Genomic DNA, 20173 nt, shown 5'->3' on the forward strand with positions numbered 1-20173 from the left:
TTTTCGTTTTCAGAGTTTTTAGTATGTCCGTGGCCCCCCTGACCCACCTCCTCAGTTACCCACGGACAACTGAGGCCCAGCTGGAAAACACAAGTGCTGACTTGCACTCCCTCCGGAGCAGCGAGCTGGCCTCTCACGCGGTCCCACGCAGTCCACCTCGGCAAGAATCGTCCCTTTGCCCAGCGCCTCCGGGTTGCACCCTCACTTCTCCCCGCCCCGCTCGTCACCCCCGCAGCCGCCGGGGGCTCAGACCGACTGCACACGTGTCTCAGTGCGTGTGCCCCGGCCCCCCGACTACTTAACGGTGCTCCCAGCGCACAGGGGCAGGGATGCTGGCGGCTCAGGTGGGCCAGCAACGCCATGAAGCGCCTCCTTCAAGTGGAAAGGGCACGGGTGGGAAAGCGTGGCAGATGCAGGGTTCAGGATGAGCCACAGCGCCCACAGGGCGTTGCGTGTTCCCCGCAGACGGCAGGCCCGGCTGCACATAGAACATGGACCCCCGCCAGCGTTCCCCTCCGTCTGGAGCGTGAAGAGCAGTAATTAGTTAGCCCAGCGCAGCGGGGGCCCGTGTTCCAGGGAGGATCGGGTGAACGATTCTGAGGCCAGTTCCGTGCACGGAAAATGAGTCGGGTGTGTGCAGGTGTGTGCACATGTGTGTCTGCGCATGTACATTCTTACAACGCTGTCTGTAATGAGGTATATTTAATAATTATTTTAAATTTATGAATCTTCCTCTGGTTCACCGTAGTTGAGTTAGAATTCACCTGGGAGTCTTCTGCATTGTCTCCTATCAGGAGCAAAATCATTATCAATAACTTATGTCTCACCTGCTTATAATTCGATCTCCCTAAAATGAGGGCAGATTACACCCCCTTGCAAACCACCAGGGAAGTGGATAATAGAGACCTTTCAACGCAGCCGCTGTCAGAAGTGTCTTAGCTCCGTGACTAGAGTTGTGTTCGTCTCAAAGATTTCCTATGAAATGAAAGGTCAGAGTTCCATGGGAGTAGTTTTTCAGGCGTTGGTATTTTTGCTTCAGTGACGGTCATGTCTGGCGCACCCCCCTCTGTTCTGTAAGACAGTGGCTTCTTTACAGCTAATGAGTTGACCCCCCAAAAATGTTGAACATACTGATGTTCAACTTTATTAGCCTAGGAAGTATATTATTCTCTGCAGCTCCCATTGAAGAAATGTCTCCATTAAAAACTATATTTTAATCATTATAGAATTCAGTTGAGAAAGGTGTCAGAATAAGGATGCGGTTTTACTTGTCAGGACCCTAACAGTGTCCGTGGGGGGGCAGCAGTGTGCCCAGCCTGTCCCCATGCGCTTCGCGGGATGTGCATTTCCAAAAGCCGTCCTTTAGAAAGTCTGTCACCTGACAGCGAAGGGGGCAGCGGGCACGGCGAGGGCTCAGACATGAGGTCCTGACACCTGCAACCTGACTCCTGTGTTCTGTCATTTAAAATGGCATTCTCATGACCTGGCTGCTGTGGCTCAGTGGATTGAGTGTCGGCCTGCGAGCCAAGTGTCGCTGGTTCGATTCCCAGTCAGGGCACAGGACTAGGTTGCACGTCAGGTCCCCAGTTGGGGGCACAAGTGAGAGGCAACCACACAGTGATGTTTCTCTCCCTCTCTTTCTCCTTTCCCCTCTCTCTAAAAATAAAATAAATAAACAAATAAATTATCAAAAAAAAATTTTTTTTTAAATGGCATTCTCAGGTTTTATCAGCTCAGGTGAGCCATTCCCAGCGGCACGTCCCCGTAGAATGTGCGTGAGCTCTGTGGACAGCAATGCCAAGAACCCGGCCCGCGAAGCGCATTCCCGTCCTTCTGTTGTGACATGCGGGCGCCCGTCTCCGGGAAGCGGGCCCGTGACAGTCTCCTACATCCAGGAGCGTTTCTTCGGATCCCTCTTGGCTCTGACCCAACGGAACCCCGACCCAGTCACCTCAGCAGGCCTGTTTCGGGTTGTTTCCAAGCGCTGCTCTAGCAAAGAGCCACGACCCGGGCCGCTGAGATGAGACATTTACTCCGAGGCCCAGGTGTGAGCAGGCCGGCCCCTCCCGAGGCCTCGGCCCTGGGTGTGCGACGGCCACCTTCCCCGGTGTCCTCACACGGCCGTCCGTCTGGGTGTCTGCGTCCCCAGCCCCTCTTCTTATAAGGGCACCGGTGTCGAATGGGACCCCAGCCTCACGACCTCAGTGAACCTTAATGGTCTTTTTAAAGACCCTGATTCCTAACAGGCACCCCGAGGCCCTGAGGGTCAAAGGCTGGGACTGCCACAGAAATCCCGTTGGCCATGGGGACCGGACCCGGTCCGGCCTGGAAGAGCTTTATTTGGAAGAAATGGTTAGCCCTGCTCTGATGGGGGTCACGCAGTGAACGAAGCTGTGGCTTCTCTGCCACGTCTCCTGAAGACGAGTCACGTAACCTGACAAAATTGTGTCACATGTAGCAATGAGGCCACAGCCTCCCTCTCATGACATGTTTCCTGGGCGTGAGCTGTGTGGTGAAGGGAGGCCATGGAGGCTTTCAGACCAGCGCCGGGTCCAGCTCACTGACAGGAGTTGGGACCCCGGGTCCAGGTCACTGGTGGGAGACAAGACACCGGGTCCAGGTTGCTGATGGTAGATGGGACCCCACGTCCAGGGCACTGACAATAGACAGGACACCGAGTCCAGCTCACTGACAGTAGACAGGACCCCATGTCCAGGTCACAGACAGTAGATGGGACCCCATGTCCAGGGCGCTGACGGTAGACAAGACTGGCAAGATGGCTGTAGCTCAGTGTCCAGCTTCTCTCAGGAAATGACATCAAGTTTGACCGTGATGAGCGTAACGGAGTGGACAATATGCTCCATTTGCTTTTTTAAAAACTTTGTGTTTCAAAGTTAAAAAATGTTTAATATACAGAAATGTAAAATAAAATTTAATGTAGCTATGGACTCATGACGAGCTGTAATACATTTTAGGATTTTATTAAATTCACCTCAGTGTGCTTTTTTCTTAAGGAGACCAGGACTATGAGTAAATTTAGGGAATCCCCCCCCATTCAGTTCCCTGGCCCAGCTCAGAGCGACGGGTCCCGTGTCTCGTGCGTGTGCCTGTCTTTATACCCCACCCTCTCCCCCCTTCCCTCCCTCCCTATCACCTACCGTAGAGCATCCTCTCCTATCTGGGTACAAACACTCGCGCACACGGTAAGTATCGCAGACGCAGGTTTTCACACAACGGCTACCGTGTTATACTCCTCTGCAGGCAGGTCTCCGCGGCTGTCCTAGGCTGCTGTAAGCGTCCCCAGTCGTCTGAGACGCGTCTGCCTCGTGGATTCATGCCGGCGCTGGATGGATTCCTTTCCACAGCACTTCCCTTTTCTTATTTAAAACTCCAGACTACTAGTTAAGATCTAAATTTTGCCATGAAAAACAAGGCCGGGATACACATTTTGCTACGGAAATGACCTCCTTGCCCACACGCTGTAGTTTACAGAAATAGAATTAAACCTTTGGTTTCCCGGGATTCACCGAACCGCTCTCCAAAGCAATGGCGCTGATGGGTGCGACCACCGGCATCGCCTGGAGGTTTTCGTTCCTCCGTATCCTTAGACGCTGCCGGTCATAAACACGACTCTTATTTTTTCCAGTTACTACTGTTCTATCGATGAGGGTCATTTGATGTGAGCATGCTGTTGCTAAGGGCCTGCACACCTGAAGTCGTTCTGGCTGGTTATGGTTTTTATCAGGAGACACACTGGGTGCGATATCCACTGGGTATTTTTTCCTCACCTTGGAAAATCAGCCCTGTGCGGCGCCTGTGGATTCCAGTTTAATAAAAAGCTGAACCTCGTCCGCGTTTTGCCGGCACGGTCTACGCTTCGTCTGTGTGTCTGTCTCATGCAGGTCCTTCTGGGCAGAGTCCCCTGCTAGTGGCCTTAAGCGGGAACCACACTGAGCAGCTGAATTTCACCAGCAGGAGCAACCACGTGTTTCTCCGCTGGTCGACCGACCACGCAACCAGCAAAAAGGGGTTCAAGATCCGTTACGCAGGTGAGTGAGGGTCAGGATTAATAGAGAAGTGCTTTTCACCAAAGTGATCCACATGAAATTAAAAAATTAACGAGACATGTATCACAGAAGCCTAATTTTCAAAGGTGAGTAATAAAGTTCAGTACAAGTGATAAGATGGGGAATTCTCTGAGTGGTATTTCTCAATGAGTTTAGGGAAAATAGACTATTTATTGATTAATAACCTAAAAACAGACTGCTCACGTCATAAACCATTGAATTGAGTATCGTGGAAAGCAAAGACGTTTCCCAAAAGATAAAATTACATAAAGTAAACTTAAAACCTGCTTGAATGCTCAGGGAACAAGCAGGAAGATATAATCATGATGCTGTTGATTTTATGTGATAACAACCGCTATCACCCTTCTGGCTGTTTACTGAGTATCCTTCTGCGTGTCTTTATATAGCATGCAGACACCATGTGTGACATATGACACATCAGATCTGGGTGCACTTGTCGATACTATCAGAGCGCCCAAAGGTTGATACTGCCCTGTAAGAGCAGCAGACAGACCACTTAAAGTTCTGACGTTTGTTTAATTACAAAGCTGAGAACCTAAGCTTTCCCCGGTGTCCCGGAACTCAGCAACACCCGGGGGTAACAGTCGAGGCGGCTCTCCCTCGGGAAGGTGCCCCGGGGTCACTGCATTGAGCTGTCCCCCCCACCCCCGGAGGCTGGCCTGCCCCTTGTCTTGTCCTCAGTGAGGGGCCGCATTTCGGAGGGAGGGACGGGAAAAGTCAGAGTAAGATTCCGCTCTCTGCAGCGAGTACACGTGTGTGTGTGTGTGTGTGTGTGTGTCTGTCTGTCTGTCTGTCTGTCCCTGCAGCGCCCTACTGCGGCCCGGCGCACGCCCTGCGGAACGGCGGCGTCCTGAACAGGACCGCGGGGACACTGGGAAGCCAAGTGCATTACTTCTGCAAGCCCGGGTACCGGCTCATCGGCCGCAGCAACGCCACCTGCCGACGGGGCCCCGGGGGCGTGTACCAGTGGGACGCACTCCCGCCGCTGTGCCAGGGTAAGAAGCGCGGTTTTCTCGTCCTCGGCCGCGAACGGGTTCCTGCTTTAATCGCCCTGCGGCGGTGACTGGCGCGGAGGCCGTGGACCCACGGTAAGGAGCACTGACGCGAGCTCTCGGTCTTCCCGCTGCCCACGCGGGCAGGTCTGCCGTTGGCGCCCTGCAGGACGCAGCTTTGCGGCCGGGGTCGGGGGTCGCTGACCACGCGCGGGGGGCCGGGAGAGCGCTTCGGACACCCCCTTGTGTTGTGCTTTGAAGTAAAAATGCGAGTGCGTTCTCTAATTTAGATTCACGATAATTTTTCTGGACTGTTGTAGTTATTTAAAAAGCAGTTACTAATACGTTCCTCGTCTTAGAGTAAAAACTCGCTCGTTGGGCTTTGACGCTGCGGATTTCGTTTTCTCTCGGTCTGGATTTCAATACTTTATGCCCTTTTTAAATCATTTTTCTTTCATGTGCATAAAATCAGATTTTCAAAGATGGCATTTTAATTTTTAGTTGGAGGCTTTGAAGTCGTGACTCGTTCCTGGTTTCATCCTGGTGAGATTTATATTCGTAACGAACCACACTGGCTTTTGAAACCTAATAATGATTTATAAACAGGGTCTTGTATCAGTTCCCTTTCTTCTCCCCTTTCACTGGGTGTCAGATTTTCTGGCCTTGCACGGGGAGACACGTGTAGACATTTATCCACCTTACAGGGTGTCTTTAACCCCAGGGAGGGGCAGACACCAGGCTGCGGTGCCTGCGTCCCTCCTCCAGACAGTCTTCCTCAACATCGGATACACTTAAAGGTCCCATGGGCTTGTTTCATTCGGGATGATTTTTTCTTTGGAAACAAAAGAAAAACGTGTGTCATTTTCTATAAATGTTCTGTTGCTCTGGGGCTTCGAGCCACCTGCTCCCAGAGCAGCCCCTCGGGCCATGCGCGCTGCCGGCCCTGGGGACAGGATGCAGTGACAAGCAGTGACTGCCCAGCAGCCTGGCCCAGGGACGGAGACGGAGCAGGGCTGGCGGAGGCTCCTGACACCCCGCAGGCCGGTCCCACAGCACAGCCCGGAGGGACACGTGTGCTCTCGAGGGGGAAGCCCCGGAAGACACCGGGAGGAGCTCAGACACACGTGTGCTGAGGGGCGTGTGACCAGGGACAACCTGTACACGTGGGACTCCACCTTCCTGATGCATCACGTGTTTAGGAAATCGGGACCCAAATGGAGAGGCGGCGTGTTGAGGAAGACGAGGGAAGAAATCAAAGGACGCCTGGAGAATTCTGCTCTAACTTTGGACCTGCCTCACCTACTCCCAGTCCCTCACCAGCAGCTACTGAACACTGAATACAATGATGACCCATACATGGAAATCATGCCAAAAAATCACGTCGTTTCAGCTGAAGAATCTGTCTCTGCTCCACGTTCAACGTCCCCCAAGGCCGGCGTATGGACGTGGGGTCCTCAAATCACACAGCACGCGCTCTAGAGGGAAAGCTGGGATCTCCCCCTCAGCCTCCTGCCTGGAGACACGTGGCAGATGCCACCGTGTTCTCAGATTATAAAATATTTCAGCGGTGTCGTCTCCCTTCAATGGATTTCCGCTTCTCCCCTTTCTGGCAACCAGGGAGGCCATCGAGTCCTCTTCAGTCCTCACATGGCCTGCAGCACCTGGAAAGCAGGCTGCGTGAGCTGACTTCTTTTTATCTGTTTGCAACTGAGACACATAAAGTTAAGCCGCGCATTAGTAATTATAAAAACGTTGGTCTAGAATCCAGGCCTCCTGCCTCCCTCTTCCATGTTTGAATCAAACTGTTTCTGCCCAAAGAAATTCTCCTTAAACTGGCAGATATCAATGTTGCCAGCACTTTGTATTTTAGGTATTTACACTGATTTGCTATGGAAGAATTTCTTTAGTTCTGACTTAGGTATTTAAAAGTTGTATAAAATAGCTTTTTAGTTGTAATAATATACAAAATATTTTCATCATACGTGAGGCAGTAATGTTTGAAAATTAAAAAGCATGGTAGAAAATAGGCCTTTTTCATCACTTAACTTGTGTGATATAATTCCATAAACATTTTTTATCATTGTTAAACTAAAAGTATTTTAAAATAAATAGTAAAATTGATAACCCGAATAGGCGAAGGCCATTGACAAAGGATCATAAACGTTTAAGTAGACTGTGCTCATACTCCGCACATTGGCAGTGTGATCAGATCAACAAGGAGCCCTGCCGCTGGCCTCGTGGACGGTCTTTGGGGTCACTGGGGACTTAATCCCTGGTACAAATGTTTCGACGTTTGCAGGCTTTCACCCGACTCAAAAGTTACCGCATCTGCTTTAATTATTTCCTTTAAAAATAGGGGACCTGAAAACTGAAAATCGGTTGACTAAATGAATAAATAATAAACAGACAAACAGCTCCGCGTCACTGGGAGCCTCGTATTAAATATTTATCTCATACATGTACCCCCTAACATGTTTAGTGCGTCCCCTGATCGTATGGATCGTCAGTGGTCCGTCCTGAGTCGGTCCTGTGATTTCTCTCCATGAGTTGCAGAGGTCCCCCCTTGTGACCTCACAGAACTAATGCAATGGATCCACTTTCTAAGTGAGTCGCGCTTTTCTTTCTTTCAAAATTGCCTCGAATGATACTTTGAAATGATCCCTGAGAAAGCAACACTTGCCTTTGCCTTTTCAAAGCGAGCGAGGTCCGGCCCTGGCGTGTGGACTCGTTTCCTTTTCAGGCCCCGGAGGCTGACCGCCTGCCCGCGTCTGGTCTGCGTTCGCAGGCCCCCGGGAGAACCCGTCCCTTCCAGCACTGAGTAAATACTTCAAATGGGAAAAAATTCCATATATTTATGACTTTCCAAGGTGTTTTCGAGAGTGTTTCTTTCTCCCTTTAAAAATGATTTACCTCGTACCAGAACCTCTTTTGTTCTCTCATCCTCCCTGACTTTGTGCCCGTGGCCTCTTGGGAGCACAGAGTGTTGATAGAAAGAGTCACCGGGTGGTCGGGGAGCTCCGGTCCCCTGACTGCGTCTCCTGCCACATGATGCAGGAATTTTGGAAGCTGGCACGCAGGATTGTCGAGAGGAGTAAGGAAATAACTCGGAATCAAGGCTGACTTGTACGTCAGTGCTAGTTTTATCTATTATTGGATCTGGAAGAGGATTTATGGGGCGCTGTCCCCAGATGCCCCCAGGATCTTGCAGAGTAGACCTGGCCAGGCCCACATCCCACATCCAGGCCACCCCCTCCCAGGACAACGGGGTGGTTTGTAACTGGCATTTAGAAAATTGTGGACAGGGTTCACACATCAATAGGAGGGTTCACCAACAAACAGCTGCGAGTGAAAAGCCGTCGCAGACAAGATGCACTTTATCAGCCTCTGAGAGCATTGGGTTGCGTTCCTCGCGGCGCCTGACCTGGTTAAATTACTTCCCTCAGGAAGTGGGGTGGTGTCTCCGTTCCGCCATAGAGCCCGGCATTTCTGCCGCAAAGCAGGAAACACTGCCACACGGCGGTCCCCTCTATCAGGACCCTCCTCTGACTCAGCTTGCAGAGAAGCCAAACTCAGAACTGGAGTCTTCTGCTCTCTCTCCGAGGCCCAGTGAACTGGCGGGCACATCAGGGGCACCCGGTCAGGTGCCGGGGGGAGGGGACAGCCGAGGCCAGCAGCCCTTTGCTCCAATGCTGTGACCCTCAGAACGGGGGGCCAGGGCGGGCGGGGGTGGGGGTGCGGGAGCTGGGGCTTCGGCTCTAATCTGGCCTCACCTGCTGTTCATTCTGCTTTGCCTGGGCTTGGTCGGCAGTGAAGCCTCAGAGACATGGTTTCTCCTAAGCACAGGATAAGCTTCTGCTCACAAAGTTGAAACGAAGACAGAGGCTCGCTAGCTGCCTGTGCTCTGCTGATACATGTGTGTTGGCTCATGCAGCGCATCCGGAGGGCGGGAGGGAGGGCAGACGGAGAGGCAGCCAGGGTCAGCCCTGGTCGGGGGCCGGCGGGGCCTTTGCCTGCGACCCTCTCACCCTGGCAGATCCCAGCCGGGTCCCAGCTACCAGACTTGCCTTCTGGAGTAATAACCGTAAGGATATTTCATTCTGATCACTTTTCCAAAGTTTTAAGTCCCTTAAAGCTTGTGCAATGTACTATAGACAGAAACACACCCCAATGCCCAGACGGGTGTGACGTGAACGCGGGAAAAGGCCCGTTGCGTACGGTCTTGTAACGGCGGCCCTGCGTCTGTTCCCTGTCTGTCCAGCTGTGTCCTGTGGGATCCCGGAGCCCCCGGGCAACGGCTCCTTCACGGGCAACGAGTTCACGCTGGACAGTAAGGTGACCTACGGGTGTGACGAGGGCTTCACGCTGGCAGCGGGCCACCCGGCCACGGCCGTGTGTCAGGAGGACGGATCGTGGAGCAACCTGGGGAAGCCGCTGACCTGTAACCGTAAGTGCCAGGCGCAGCTGCCCACTGAGCCACTGAACCAGGGCTGCACTGCCCTGGGGGGTCTGCGGATTCTGGGGTGCAGCTCCCCCACCCCGTCGTGGGAGCGAGGGGTGGCTGTGGCCTGGTGTCACGGCCCATTCACTTCACACAGAACCCCACCACCGATGAAAACAAGCCTCGCGCCAGGACTGTTGCTCAGACAGCGTCCGCGGGGGCCTCAGAACCCAGACGGTGCGGACGGTCCCCACGTGCTCCGTTTTCACCCGTGAGCCCCTGGTGCCAGAACGTTTTCTTGGCTTATCATTTCTCAAAGCGTGCACACATGTGCACGCGCACGCACACACACGCACGCACGCACGCACACACAGTCCTAAGCATGGCATCAAGGCCCACTTTAAGTCTGACGTTATTGGTATGCAAAATAATTGCCACCAGACAACAGTATTAGCCATAAAAGAGCCAAGAGCGGAGGCCCCTCGGGAGGGAGGAGAGACGGGAGCCCCGGCTCAAACCGGAATCCCGTCAGCGGCCCGCAAGCCCCACGCTGCCACGTCTGTGATGAAAGGCGGGACTGGGGAGAATTGAGGGGTCAGCGTGCGGATGACCGACAGGAGCCCCAGGGAGCCTCGGACCGCGCTCTGAAAGGCGACCTGCAGTCCTTCCCGGCAGGAACGGGGACAGTCAGGGACAGCTCAGGCCGTGCACAGCCATCACGCCAATCCTAGGAGCACACCTTTGGGGCAGCAAATGAGCCGTTCTTCCCAGATGCGCAGGGAGAGAGAGGAGGTGTGACTCAGAAGCTTTCAGGGAGTAAAAGCCTCAGACGTGGCAGTCGTGCCTGCACTAAAGGTCCTCAGTGTAGGGGAGACTTTCTTTACATCATTAGAAAACAGCTAAATATCCACCTGCATTTTGGATAACTGTTTTCTCTAAAAAAAAAAAATACCTACCAGAAAAGGTTTTGGATTACTTTTAAATTTGCAGCTCCTTTTCACATCTGAAATCTCATCAGTTGTATTAAATACCAAAAGACCTACTTCTCCCGTTTCTTCTGCACGTAATACCGGCGGATGTACCGCGAGAAGAGGAAATGAGGTTTCTGTAACCTGTTAGATCTCTGACTCCGCTATCATTCACTTGCGCAGGATTCAGAAGTAAATGCGTCTCTTCATGTTCTGACACAGGCTGAGGCTTCTCTAGCTCCTTCCTCCAGGATCCATTAATTGGTCCATCACGTCCCCTCACGTGGCTTCCTGTTTCCACAAAAGGGGTTCTGGTCCTAACTTGGCAAAACTCATTTTCATATTATTGTACTTTTCAGAAAAAAATATACGTATATACTTACACCCATGTACATGACGTTTTGCACAGCCTGCCTTTCAGCACGTTCACGAATCCCTTGCAGTCCACGCTAGTAGCGTTGGTGTAAGACCGTGATCGCTACAGTTGCTACGGTTACTGTAACCGATGCTGACCCCTTTACCAAGGGCCCGGGCTCATTCCAGGCCTCCCTCTCAGAAGGCCGGCAGGTGACCCGCCTGCACAGTGTCAGTGCTGTGCACACACACGTGGCCTCGTGTGCTCCAGATCTGTCCCGGCAGCCTCGTGTCTGAGTTCCGTGGGGGGACAGGGGAGGAGCACACCTGACATTCTGAAGACCACCGTCCGGCTGTCCTTCGATTCTAAGCGTCTCGGAGGACTCTGAGGCGAGCCCCGTGAAAGGCGTGTCTGCATATGTGTCCACTGACCAGGAGAAAATTCCACCTTCCCATGCGCGTGCGCCCCTGAGGAAGTGACTTGTCCCTTACACAGCGGTCTCAGCGTGAGGTCCCCAGCGCCCGAGCAGCGAGGCTCTGGACTGCGCGCCACCCGTGGGCCCCTCCCGCGTGCCTACGGGTGGAGCGAAACCCTGAACTAGCCGAGGATGGCCTCCGCGTCTCCCACCAAGATCAGCCTCAGACGGAAGGTCTTGGCCGCCGAAGCAGGCAAGACTTGATCCCTTGTGGAAACCACGGTGACATGCAGTCTGTTTCTCTTCCAGCGGTCACCTGCCCTAGCCTCGAAGCCCAGCTCTCTGAGCACGTCATCTGGAGGCTGGTGTCGGGGTCCCCGAACGAGTACGGAGCCCAGGTGGTGCTGAGCTGCAGCCCGGGGCACTACCTGGAGGGCGGCCGGCTGCTGCGGTGCCAGGCCAATGGGACGTGGAGCGCCGGCGAGGACAGGCCGCGGTGCAGAGGTGAGTGGCGGGCGTGCCCCCTGGTGAGGCGGCCGCTCGGACCGCACTGCAGCGCGTTAACCCTGTCGGTTCACCGGGCGGTGTCTCCTCCCGCTACCCCGAAGCACGTGCGTTTTGCGTGACACACTTGAAATATGGAACCACTGGGTTAGATGCGAAATGCCATCTTTTCCTGGGCAGTGATGGTATTTCATAAACTTCAAAATATTGCAGGACTCCAGATCAGCTCAAAATCCAGTCCAGGCGTGAGTTTAAAATGACAGCTCTTCTTCCGTGAACCTTCTCTTTAGGATCTAGGGAAACAGCTTCTGTGCTGAAGATACTGTGTTCTCAGATAATGACTGTCTCCAAAGGGGAGCTTATTATCCTCGTAGGTACGAGATAAGCAGGTTTGGGAGTAGGGTTCATAATAAATATGAATAAACAGGAAAATAAGACACTATCGCTATTGTTCAGAGCACAATGTGATGCTGCCATATTGTGTGTATGATCTTCGGTGCGTTGTTCCCAGGAAATTATCGCGCCCAGAAACAAGGAATTAGCCCCATGTCACGTTTCTAAGACACACAGCTGCACAAGAATAAACCAGAATAAAAAATGGATAAAGAACAAAGAATTAGTGTTTGCCTGTGTTTCCTGATTATTCTAATTCATGTTGAACAGAGCAGCTGTTCATTAAACATGTGTTAGAGCCGTTCGTCAGGAGCGCACAGATGGACCAGGAGGGCCGGTGACCCCCTGCCCCCGCCGCCAGCGCATCGCCCTTGGGAAGGTCAGCAGCGGCCCGTGTGCCCTGCCAGGGCCTCCGTTCCGGGCCGTTCCTCCTCCTCAGCAGCGCCCTGGGGTGGCTGACCGTCGCTGGATTCACGTGCAGTTCCCTCTGCGTCGTGACTCTGAGTTCGTGATCTCGCTCCTCCTCACAGCCAAGCGGCCATCCTCACGCACATCCACCATGACACGTGACGCTCAATCTCCAGAGTGGGAGACTCCGTCCCCAAGGTCACCGGGAGATCAGGGGAAGGAGCGAGGGGTGCTTCCCTCTGGCCCCCATGGGACTGTCCCAGCCAGCACCCCTCTGTCGGGCTCCCACCGGAATCGGGGTCTTCAGAGTAGGCGCAGGGGAGCTTCCTGGGGTGGGGGATGCCTGCCTGGCCTGCATTCTGGACTGCCCCCCTTTCTCAGCCTCTAGCTTCAGAGCCCCCTCAAGTCAGGCCTGGGCCTCATGATGAAGGAGGCAGGTGGGTCTTCCTCAACCTTCTGTTTGTCCTGAGAGGGGCGTGTTAGCCCACCGGCCCACGCCCTGCCCTACGCCCGGGAGACTGCCTGCCTGCTGTCCACGTCAGAGGGGACGGGGCCACCGCTCAGAGCCATCAGACGCTGACACTGGGAACCGACTCACAGGTGCGCGCGCCGCCTGCGCTCGGTGCCTGCAGGGACCGCGTCACCCTGGGGACAGCTGAGGCAGTTTGAACGCCTTCCCGTGGGCCGAGGACGCTCTTGTGCCCGACACCCCGGAACGTCAGGCGCGCGCCTGCAGCGTCGATGATGCGCGAGCTTCCTGAACTCGCAGACTCCTGCCCACACACGTTCCTTCACCGTCCACGGCGCCTTCGCGGGCAGCCCGCACATGGTTTCGTCACAGCCAGATGCGCGCAGAGCGGGCCTCCCTGTGGAGCGGAGGCGCAGGGACCCCCCGAGCGTCTGCGAGAGGAGGCGCCCCCGGACCTCCCTGCGTCAGCCCTGAGGCCTCAGCCCGGGCCCGGGATCCCACAAGGCGCAGAGGCACCTTTAAACGTCAGGGTCCCAGGTGACGTTCATGCTGTGTTTGGGAAAAGGCTTAATGCGAAGTTCACGACAAGCTGGGAGACCTAAATCCTCATCGAATTCATTGACATTTGGCTCAGCAAACACGGTAGCACCATCACGACACACGCAGGATGCGGCCCTGCAGGGTCTCAGCGGCCTCAGACACCCGTCCGCCATGGAGCTGTGTCCACGGCAGGGACGCGGTCAGGACTCGCTCGGGCCGGGCTCCCTGAGTGTCGGGCGAGCGCCCCCAGCGCGCACCCCCGGTGGTGTGTGTCCGCCTCTCCATTCCTAATGGAACTGGGGCATCGCTTCTCGCAGTGAAATCAGCCCGTTTCAAAGGCTGATCTAAGCGGCGTGTGCGCACATTTTTCTCCACGAGCGTCATCAGCGAAGGTGTCCACCCTTCTGATCCGACCCCCAGCGCCCTGACGCCTCTGAGGAGCAGTTGGCCTTGGCACCTCGTGATTCCTCCTGCCCCTGAGATGGTTCTGTGCCCAGACGTGCATGCATTTGGGGGGGCAGGGAGCCAGCGTGTGTAGTATGTATCCCCAGCGAAAGGGACCATCTCATCGAGCTCCCACGCAGGAGTAGTCGTGGGGACAGAAGTGGACGCCATCTGTAGCTGTGCCGAGATAGCAGGCGTACCCCGAGGACATAGTGATCCCGTCTCCGGCCACGTAGGGGCCAGATTTTATATGTCTTTATTTTTTAGAAAGACTCCCTATGACAGCTGATGAGTCAGCACCTTTATGGAGCTCATGATCCCAACAAATTATGCAAATCAGTGAAAGAATAAATGGGCTGAGTGCCGTTGCTGGGGTGAGACTTTCTACCCACTCACAGACCCCAAGACAGAGCGCTCTGACTGCTGCCGGGTGCACGCCGGTGTCCGGAGCCTCGTCCTGGTTTCTGGGCTGACGGAGCCGGAGGCGCGGGCGGAGAGCCGGGCGGGGGGCAGCTGTGCTTGTGTGAGAGTGTGTTCGGATGCCGGGTGCTTTTTCAGGAAAGGTTTAGCCGCCTCTGAGGATGGGCCCAGGAGCCGTTGAAGGGACCGACTCTGGACTTTCAAGTTTTCATTTCAAGATGGAAGGGTCGGAAAACGAAGCCCAGACCCGAGCAGACAGCCGGCCCCATGCTCCTGATGAAGATGAAGACAAAGGGTTTTGTTATGGTCACGCGCACCCACCGTCTGCAGACCTGAGGTCATAGTCACGTGATTGCTCTTTTCTTTTTTCTTTTTTTTGCGCAGTGATCTCCTGCGGAAGCCTGCCCTTCCCCCCGAACGGCAACAAGATCGGGACGCTGACCGTCTACGGGGCCACCGCCATCTTCACCTGCAACACGGGCTACACCCTGGTGGGCTCCCCCGTCCGCGAGTGCCTCGCCCACGGGCTCTGGAGCGGCTCCGAGACACGATGCCTAGGTAGGCGCCCCCTCCCCGTCCCCCGCCGCTCCGTGCGCCCCGACAGCCGCCCCTCTGCCCTCCCGGGCCCTGCTGCTGCCGGGCGGTGGGCCCTCCTCCTGAGCCCCGGACACTGGTGTCGGGTCTGGCCCGTGAGTGAAGGTCACGCCGTGTGTTAAGTGGCATGAGACTGGTTTCCAGGGCGCTGAGGATGGCACTCTCCACAGAAGTGAGTGTCAAATAGCTTATGCATTTAAAAGTTAATTATAAAGTGTGTCAACAAGTTAAAGAGTAGGACGGTAATATCAGCCAATGGAAGTGCACCTGTGGGCGAGAACCCGGTACCCGTGGAGGAAGGCGTGGAGAATTTGTGATCAGCAGTTTGGCTGGGAGAAAAGGAAGTGATGTCATGGTTGTTTCCAAACGTCCGAAACGCGGTGAGGTGTGGGACGGAATAAGTGCGTGGAGGCACGTTGCTGTCCAAGAAGGTGCCTGCCCTGCAGAGCTATGCGTGCCGAGGTCCCCGGTCTCAGCCAGGGCTCGGGGGGCAGGGAAAGAAGCAAAGATTAAGTCAATTAGCACGCGCTGCAGTCGAGGACCAGGGTGGCTGAGCACGTCAGCGATGCGCGTTTCTCTGATCGGGAGCCATCATTCCCGGACTTGATGTCCCCCCTGCGTGCGCTGGAAGGGGGTGGATCTGTCCGGAAATGCAGTGACGACTTCACGCACGAGGCAGTGGCCCCCTCGGCCGGTTTTTACACAGGGCTCTGGTGGACGCGGGGCTTTGGTGGGTTTGTGTCCATCAAAAGGCAAAATAGTTAGTGAAAGCATTTTCCAAGCTATGGGTGGGCTTCCTAGTTACCTTTAGGGCTGCTAGCAGAATACTCCTGCCTGAGACGGGGCTTCCGTGTCCTGCGGAGCACGGGTCGTGTGGCTCCCTGTTGCTCCGTGGTGACCTCCGGTGACTTCCAGCAAGGAGGACCGTGCGGGTTCCTTGGTGCCCACGGTGGAGATGGCTGAGAACAGGCCGGCGGCCCTCAGACGGCACAAGTCCGGTGCCTGGTAGCATCAGGAGAGCACTGTTGAAGGCAATGCAGGGTGATTTCCTGCGCCTGATGCGTGGGAACGGAGTCTGTGCTGGGTCCTGGGCTCCTCCTCTGAATCCTGAGCCAGAGCCTCGGAGAGAGGAGGAGGAAGGAACACCAGAGCGCCCCTACGCGCAGACGTCACTGTAGCGGATCGCTGGGCAAGGACGCGTACGCACCTGAGGACGTTTGGTTGGGGCTTAGCCTGCCCCCAGCCAACGCTGGCATCACCCCGCCCTGCAGTAGGGCCGCCCAGGGCTCTGGGAACAGCCCCACGTGCTCCCAGTTGCCACCTGTGCCGTGCGGTGCTCGCCCCCCTGGAGGACGGAGCCCGTATCTGGTGATCAGACAGTTTACTATCCAGCAGGGCTGATGTAGGACCTCCGGTGCCCCCCTAATTAGTTTCTGCGGTTCATCTTCCCTGTGGCAGTTCACAGCAAAGATGGTGGGAGAGCAGGAAGAGCACTCCCCGCCCCCGTGACCTTTGCTGCGCAGTCTTCCGTGGAAACGCAGGTGTGTGGTCGTCCGGAAGGAGCAGGAGTGTGAGAACCGTCTCCCCTGCGTGTGCGTCCCCAGGGAGTGGCGAGACCGCCACAGCCCCGCCCCGGCATGGGAGCTGCCCTCTCTATTTCCGACTGGGGTCTAATGAGCGTCACTTAGTTCCTGAAGAAAAACTTCATAGGGCGCAAAGGTTAATAGGATGAGGGTCTTCTTTTTAAGGAACTTAAGGTCTGAGTAACACCTAAGGTAGACACGCAGGGCCTTTAACGAGGAGGTAGAACTAATGAGTGACGAAAGCATTCCAGACGAAGCGTTTCCGACCCAGGGGGAGGCGGGGCTGGGTGGGAGGGCGGCCCCCACCAGGGAGCCATGGGGGGGCCACTTTAATGACCTGCACAGGGGACACTTCCACAAGCAGAAACGGGAAAAGTCCAGCCCGGAAACCAGGACCCAGAGCAGCCATGGCCACCGGGTAGGTGCAGAACAGCGCGGGGCGGTCACCTGAGCACAGCGCCCCTGGGGACCGCCCCGGGACTCGCTTATACGGCAACGTGACCTTGGACGGTAACTCGTCCGCCTTCACGGGCGTCTCCTCCAGGTCAGCATGTGCGGGACGCTGGGGCGTGGAACGGGATGCTGTGCTCAGAACTCAGGCACGTAGGCAAGAGAATGCAGCTCTGTCCGCTTAACCGAAAACAGGCGGAGGGAGAGGCTCTTCTTCAGGGAAAGCTGGACTAAGGGAGGTCGGGGAGGGCGTCTGAAGGCGCAGTCCTTCCTCTCGCGTCTGCAGACCGCCGCCCACCCCGGGTGGATCTGGACCGCGCGGTCTGGGGCGCGGACGCCTGTGACAGGCAGACGAGACTGGACGGGATTTCTGGCCAGGAGGCAACGCCCGCAAAGTGACGGAGCTGCAAAGCCTGGCGTGTCTGGGAATCTGTGAAAAGGGCCCCGTGAAAGAATTCTGAAAGCCTCAGAGACGCCCCAAAGCACCGTATGGGCCTGAAATGTTCTCTGTGTCAGACGGGGCTTAAAGTACGTTTCCCCGGCCCTGGCCTGTCACACAGATGTGGCGCGTCGTTCGCACCACGGGAGCCGGGCCTCCTCGGAGGCTGTTGCTACAGAAAACGTCAGCAGTCCGGCTCGTCCAGCCCCCAACGCAGCTCCCGGCACGGGCCCCGGTCCTTTCTGCGGTGCCGCGTGGTCTCCGACGGCCACAGAATGTTTAACACGTACAACGCCTGACTGTTCAGTGCGGGGCGCTGACCGCTTTCCCCTGAGATTGTCCGGCAAGCAAGCGACAGAAGCCGGCACAGCAGAGGCTGCCTGTTGTGAACGAATCACACGTCTACCTACTTTTCTTGTCGGATGGGCAACCAATGGAATATATTTTTTAGTGGGCCACAGAATTGCATTCTATTTAAAATTTTTTAGTTGTTGATTTTGAGAGGGAGAGAGAGAGAGAGAAGCATCGATTTGTTGTTCCCTTCCTGATGCATTCATTGGTTGACTCTTGCACATGCCCTGACCGGGGATCGAACCTGCAGCCTTGGGGTGTTGATCGGGGCGGTGCTCCACCCCACTGCGTACCCGGCAGGGGCCTAGAATTCAGCAATGAACTTACATGTGCCATGAGATGAGAAAGACTGAAAATCGCTGGACGAAGACTTTGGCCGTTTTAAAAAGAACTGGACTGAGGGCGGGGAGGTTCTCCCGTGGAACACGGACTGCCATCTGTGAGCCTCGGGTGAGGGGCCGAGTTTATTCACAAGTTGCCGCTGACTCCAATTAGGAAGCGAAGGGGCCGAGGGATGCTGTCGGCCTCCTTTCCTTCCGGCCCTGAGCCGAGAGGAGCCGTTTCTGAATTACACCTGTTTCCTGTCGGCAGGGGAGCCGGCGTCTCAGAAGCTGGAGGGGCTGGTGTCGGGGTCGGGCCGCTGTGGGAGGCGCCTCTTTGCACACGTGGCCTCCGCGCCCGTAGGGGCTGCTGCGTTTAAGGTTGAGCTGGTTTCCTGACATCGCGTCTTCCTCTGAAATTTTACAAAATGTTTAGTAGTCTCCGTCAGTGGAAGCAGAGTAACAAACTAAATAACAAAATTCTGATAAAAACATAAGTGAAATAAGTGGGAAAACCGTAACTGGGGAAATAAACCCATTCACAATTTCATATTTGAAATATTACGTACGTTAGCCACAATTATTGAGAAAAATAATCACGTTAAAAAGAAAAGCTACACGCCATAAAAAACAGAAAGGAGAAAACTTTGATAAACTCTGCATCCGGTGCTGTTACCCAGCTGACAGTGAGGGTCACCAAATGTCTACGGTAGCACTTTCATAAAAAGGCAGCTTCTCCTGGGTATGCTCACTGTCTTCCCGACGTTTCAGCGGGCCACTGCGGGTCCCCGGACCCCGTCGTGAACGGCCACATCAGCGGGGACGGCTTCAGCTACAGGGACACGGTGGTGTACCAGTGCCAGCCTGGCTTCCGGCTCGTGGGCACCTCCGTCCGGATTTGCCTGCAAGACCACAAGTGGTCCGGACAGACGCCGGTTTGTGTGGGTGAGTTTGCGCTCCCTGGGCCGGCGGACGCTGCCTTTGTCACGGGTCTTAGCTTTCAGTCAGGGCACAGATGTGTCTGATGTCCCTTTATTTCAATGTGCCTCACATTCTGGTTCCTTCCCCGCTGCCCGTGGACTCAGACGCAGACCTGAGATAGACCACAGGGCCATGGCGGTTATGTTCATTCCCCTGATGTCCTCACGGGGCAAACCGGGGGCAGGAGCGGAGCCCGAGTGTGTGGGCTGGCTTGGCGGAGTCCCCGTGGCCGTCCCACTCCCCAGTCTTCTGTGTGGTTTTGTTTTTATCACGGTTTTGCCAGGAACACGGAGTCCGGGGAGCAGTCCTTTCTTCCACGGCAGGAGGGGAAGTGCAGGTAGTGGGTGTCCTCAGGCTTTGTAACTTCAGAGATAAATGTGGACACTATTTTCAGAAGAGATGGCACCCTTGTTGCAAATGTTTTAAACCAAATCTTCTCGAACATATGTTTTCCTAAACAAAGGCAGTGTGGCTGTAACTCTCGCTGGATGACAAGTATTGTCTGTGAGAGTCGGTGGGTGAAAGCTTCACGTGGGAGGAAAAAGTGTTGACAAGACAAATGAGGAGAAAAACACCAGTTTTCTGACAGTAATATGTGTGGGTTTTTTGAAAGGGCCAGTCCAGGGCGTCTTCGGGCTTCACATAATGACACTTCTCCCCGTCCCGAGGGATCGCAGAAGAGGGATTGTCAAAGAAAACGCCGTTTGAGTTGGCACACTTTCCATTTGCTCAGGTTGATATGGTTGATATGGGAATAATTTATCTACACACAGTTTAAATGACCAGTCAAGTCCTATAATATTTCAAAATGGGAATTCCAGCAAGTCAGCTGGTGCTTGAAGAAGACATTCGCGGCTCATAATTATTGCAAAATTGCTGCCTCTCTTCTGTCCGTTGCTTTATTTGAAAATTACTCATTATTCCGTCATAACGTGAGTAAAACGTGACCATTATTATGATGGAAAAAGTACTGTCATCTGTTCCACGATTGTAACAAAAACCCGTAGGCCCCGTCCCTGGT

The 20173-nt window shown here is 54.9% G+C and overlaps 1 protein-coding gene across 1 annotated transcript in view; it reads left to right on the plus strand.

Annotated features, from left to right (window-relative positions):
- The window catches only part of CSMD1 (CUB and Sushi multiple domains 1), a 601662-nt gene that overhangs the window by 548866 nt on the left and 32623 nt on the right, over nt 1–20173 (plus strand). Inside the window, exons 49-54 of the mRNA XM_090258247.1 lie at nt 3903–4049; nt 4895–5083; nt 9339–9524; nt 11566–11760; nt 14819–14992; nt 18943–19116. Coding sequence (XP_090114373.1) covers nt 3903–4049; nt 4895–5083; nt 9339–9524; nt 11566–11760; nt 14819–14992; nt 18943–19116 — 1065 coding nt within the window. The remainder of the gene's footprint in view (nt 1–3902; nt 4050–4894; nt 5084–9338; nt 9525–11565; nt 11761–14818; nt 14993–18942; nt 19117–20173) is intronic.

The sequence above is a fragment of the Furipterus horrens genome, unplaced genomic scaffold (genome assembly GCF_987537825.1).
Source record: "Furipterus horrens unplaced genomic scaffold, mFurHor1.1.pri manual_scaffold_12, whole genome shotgun sequence".
NCBI classification, from domain to species: Eukaryota; Metazoa; Chordata; class Mammalia; order Chiroptera; family Furipteridae; genus Furipterus; species Furipterus horrens.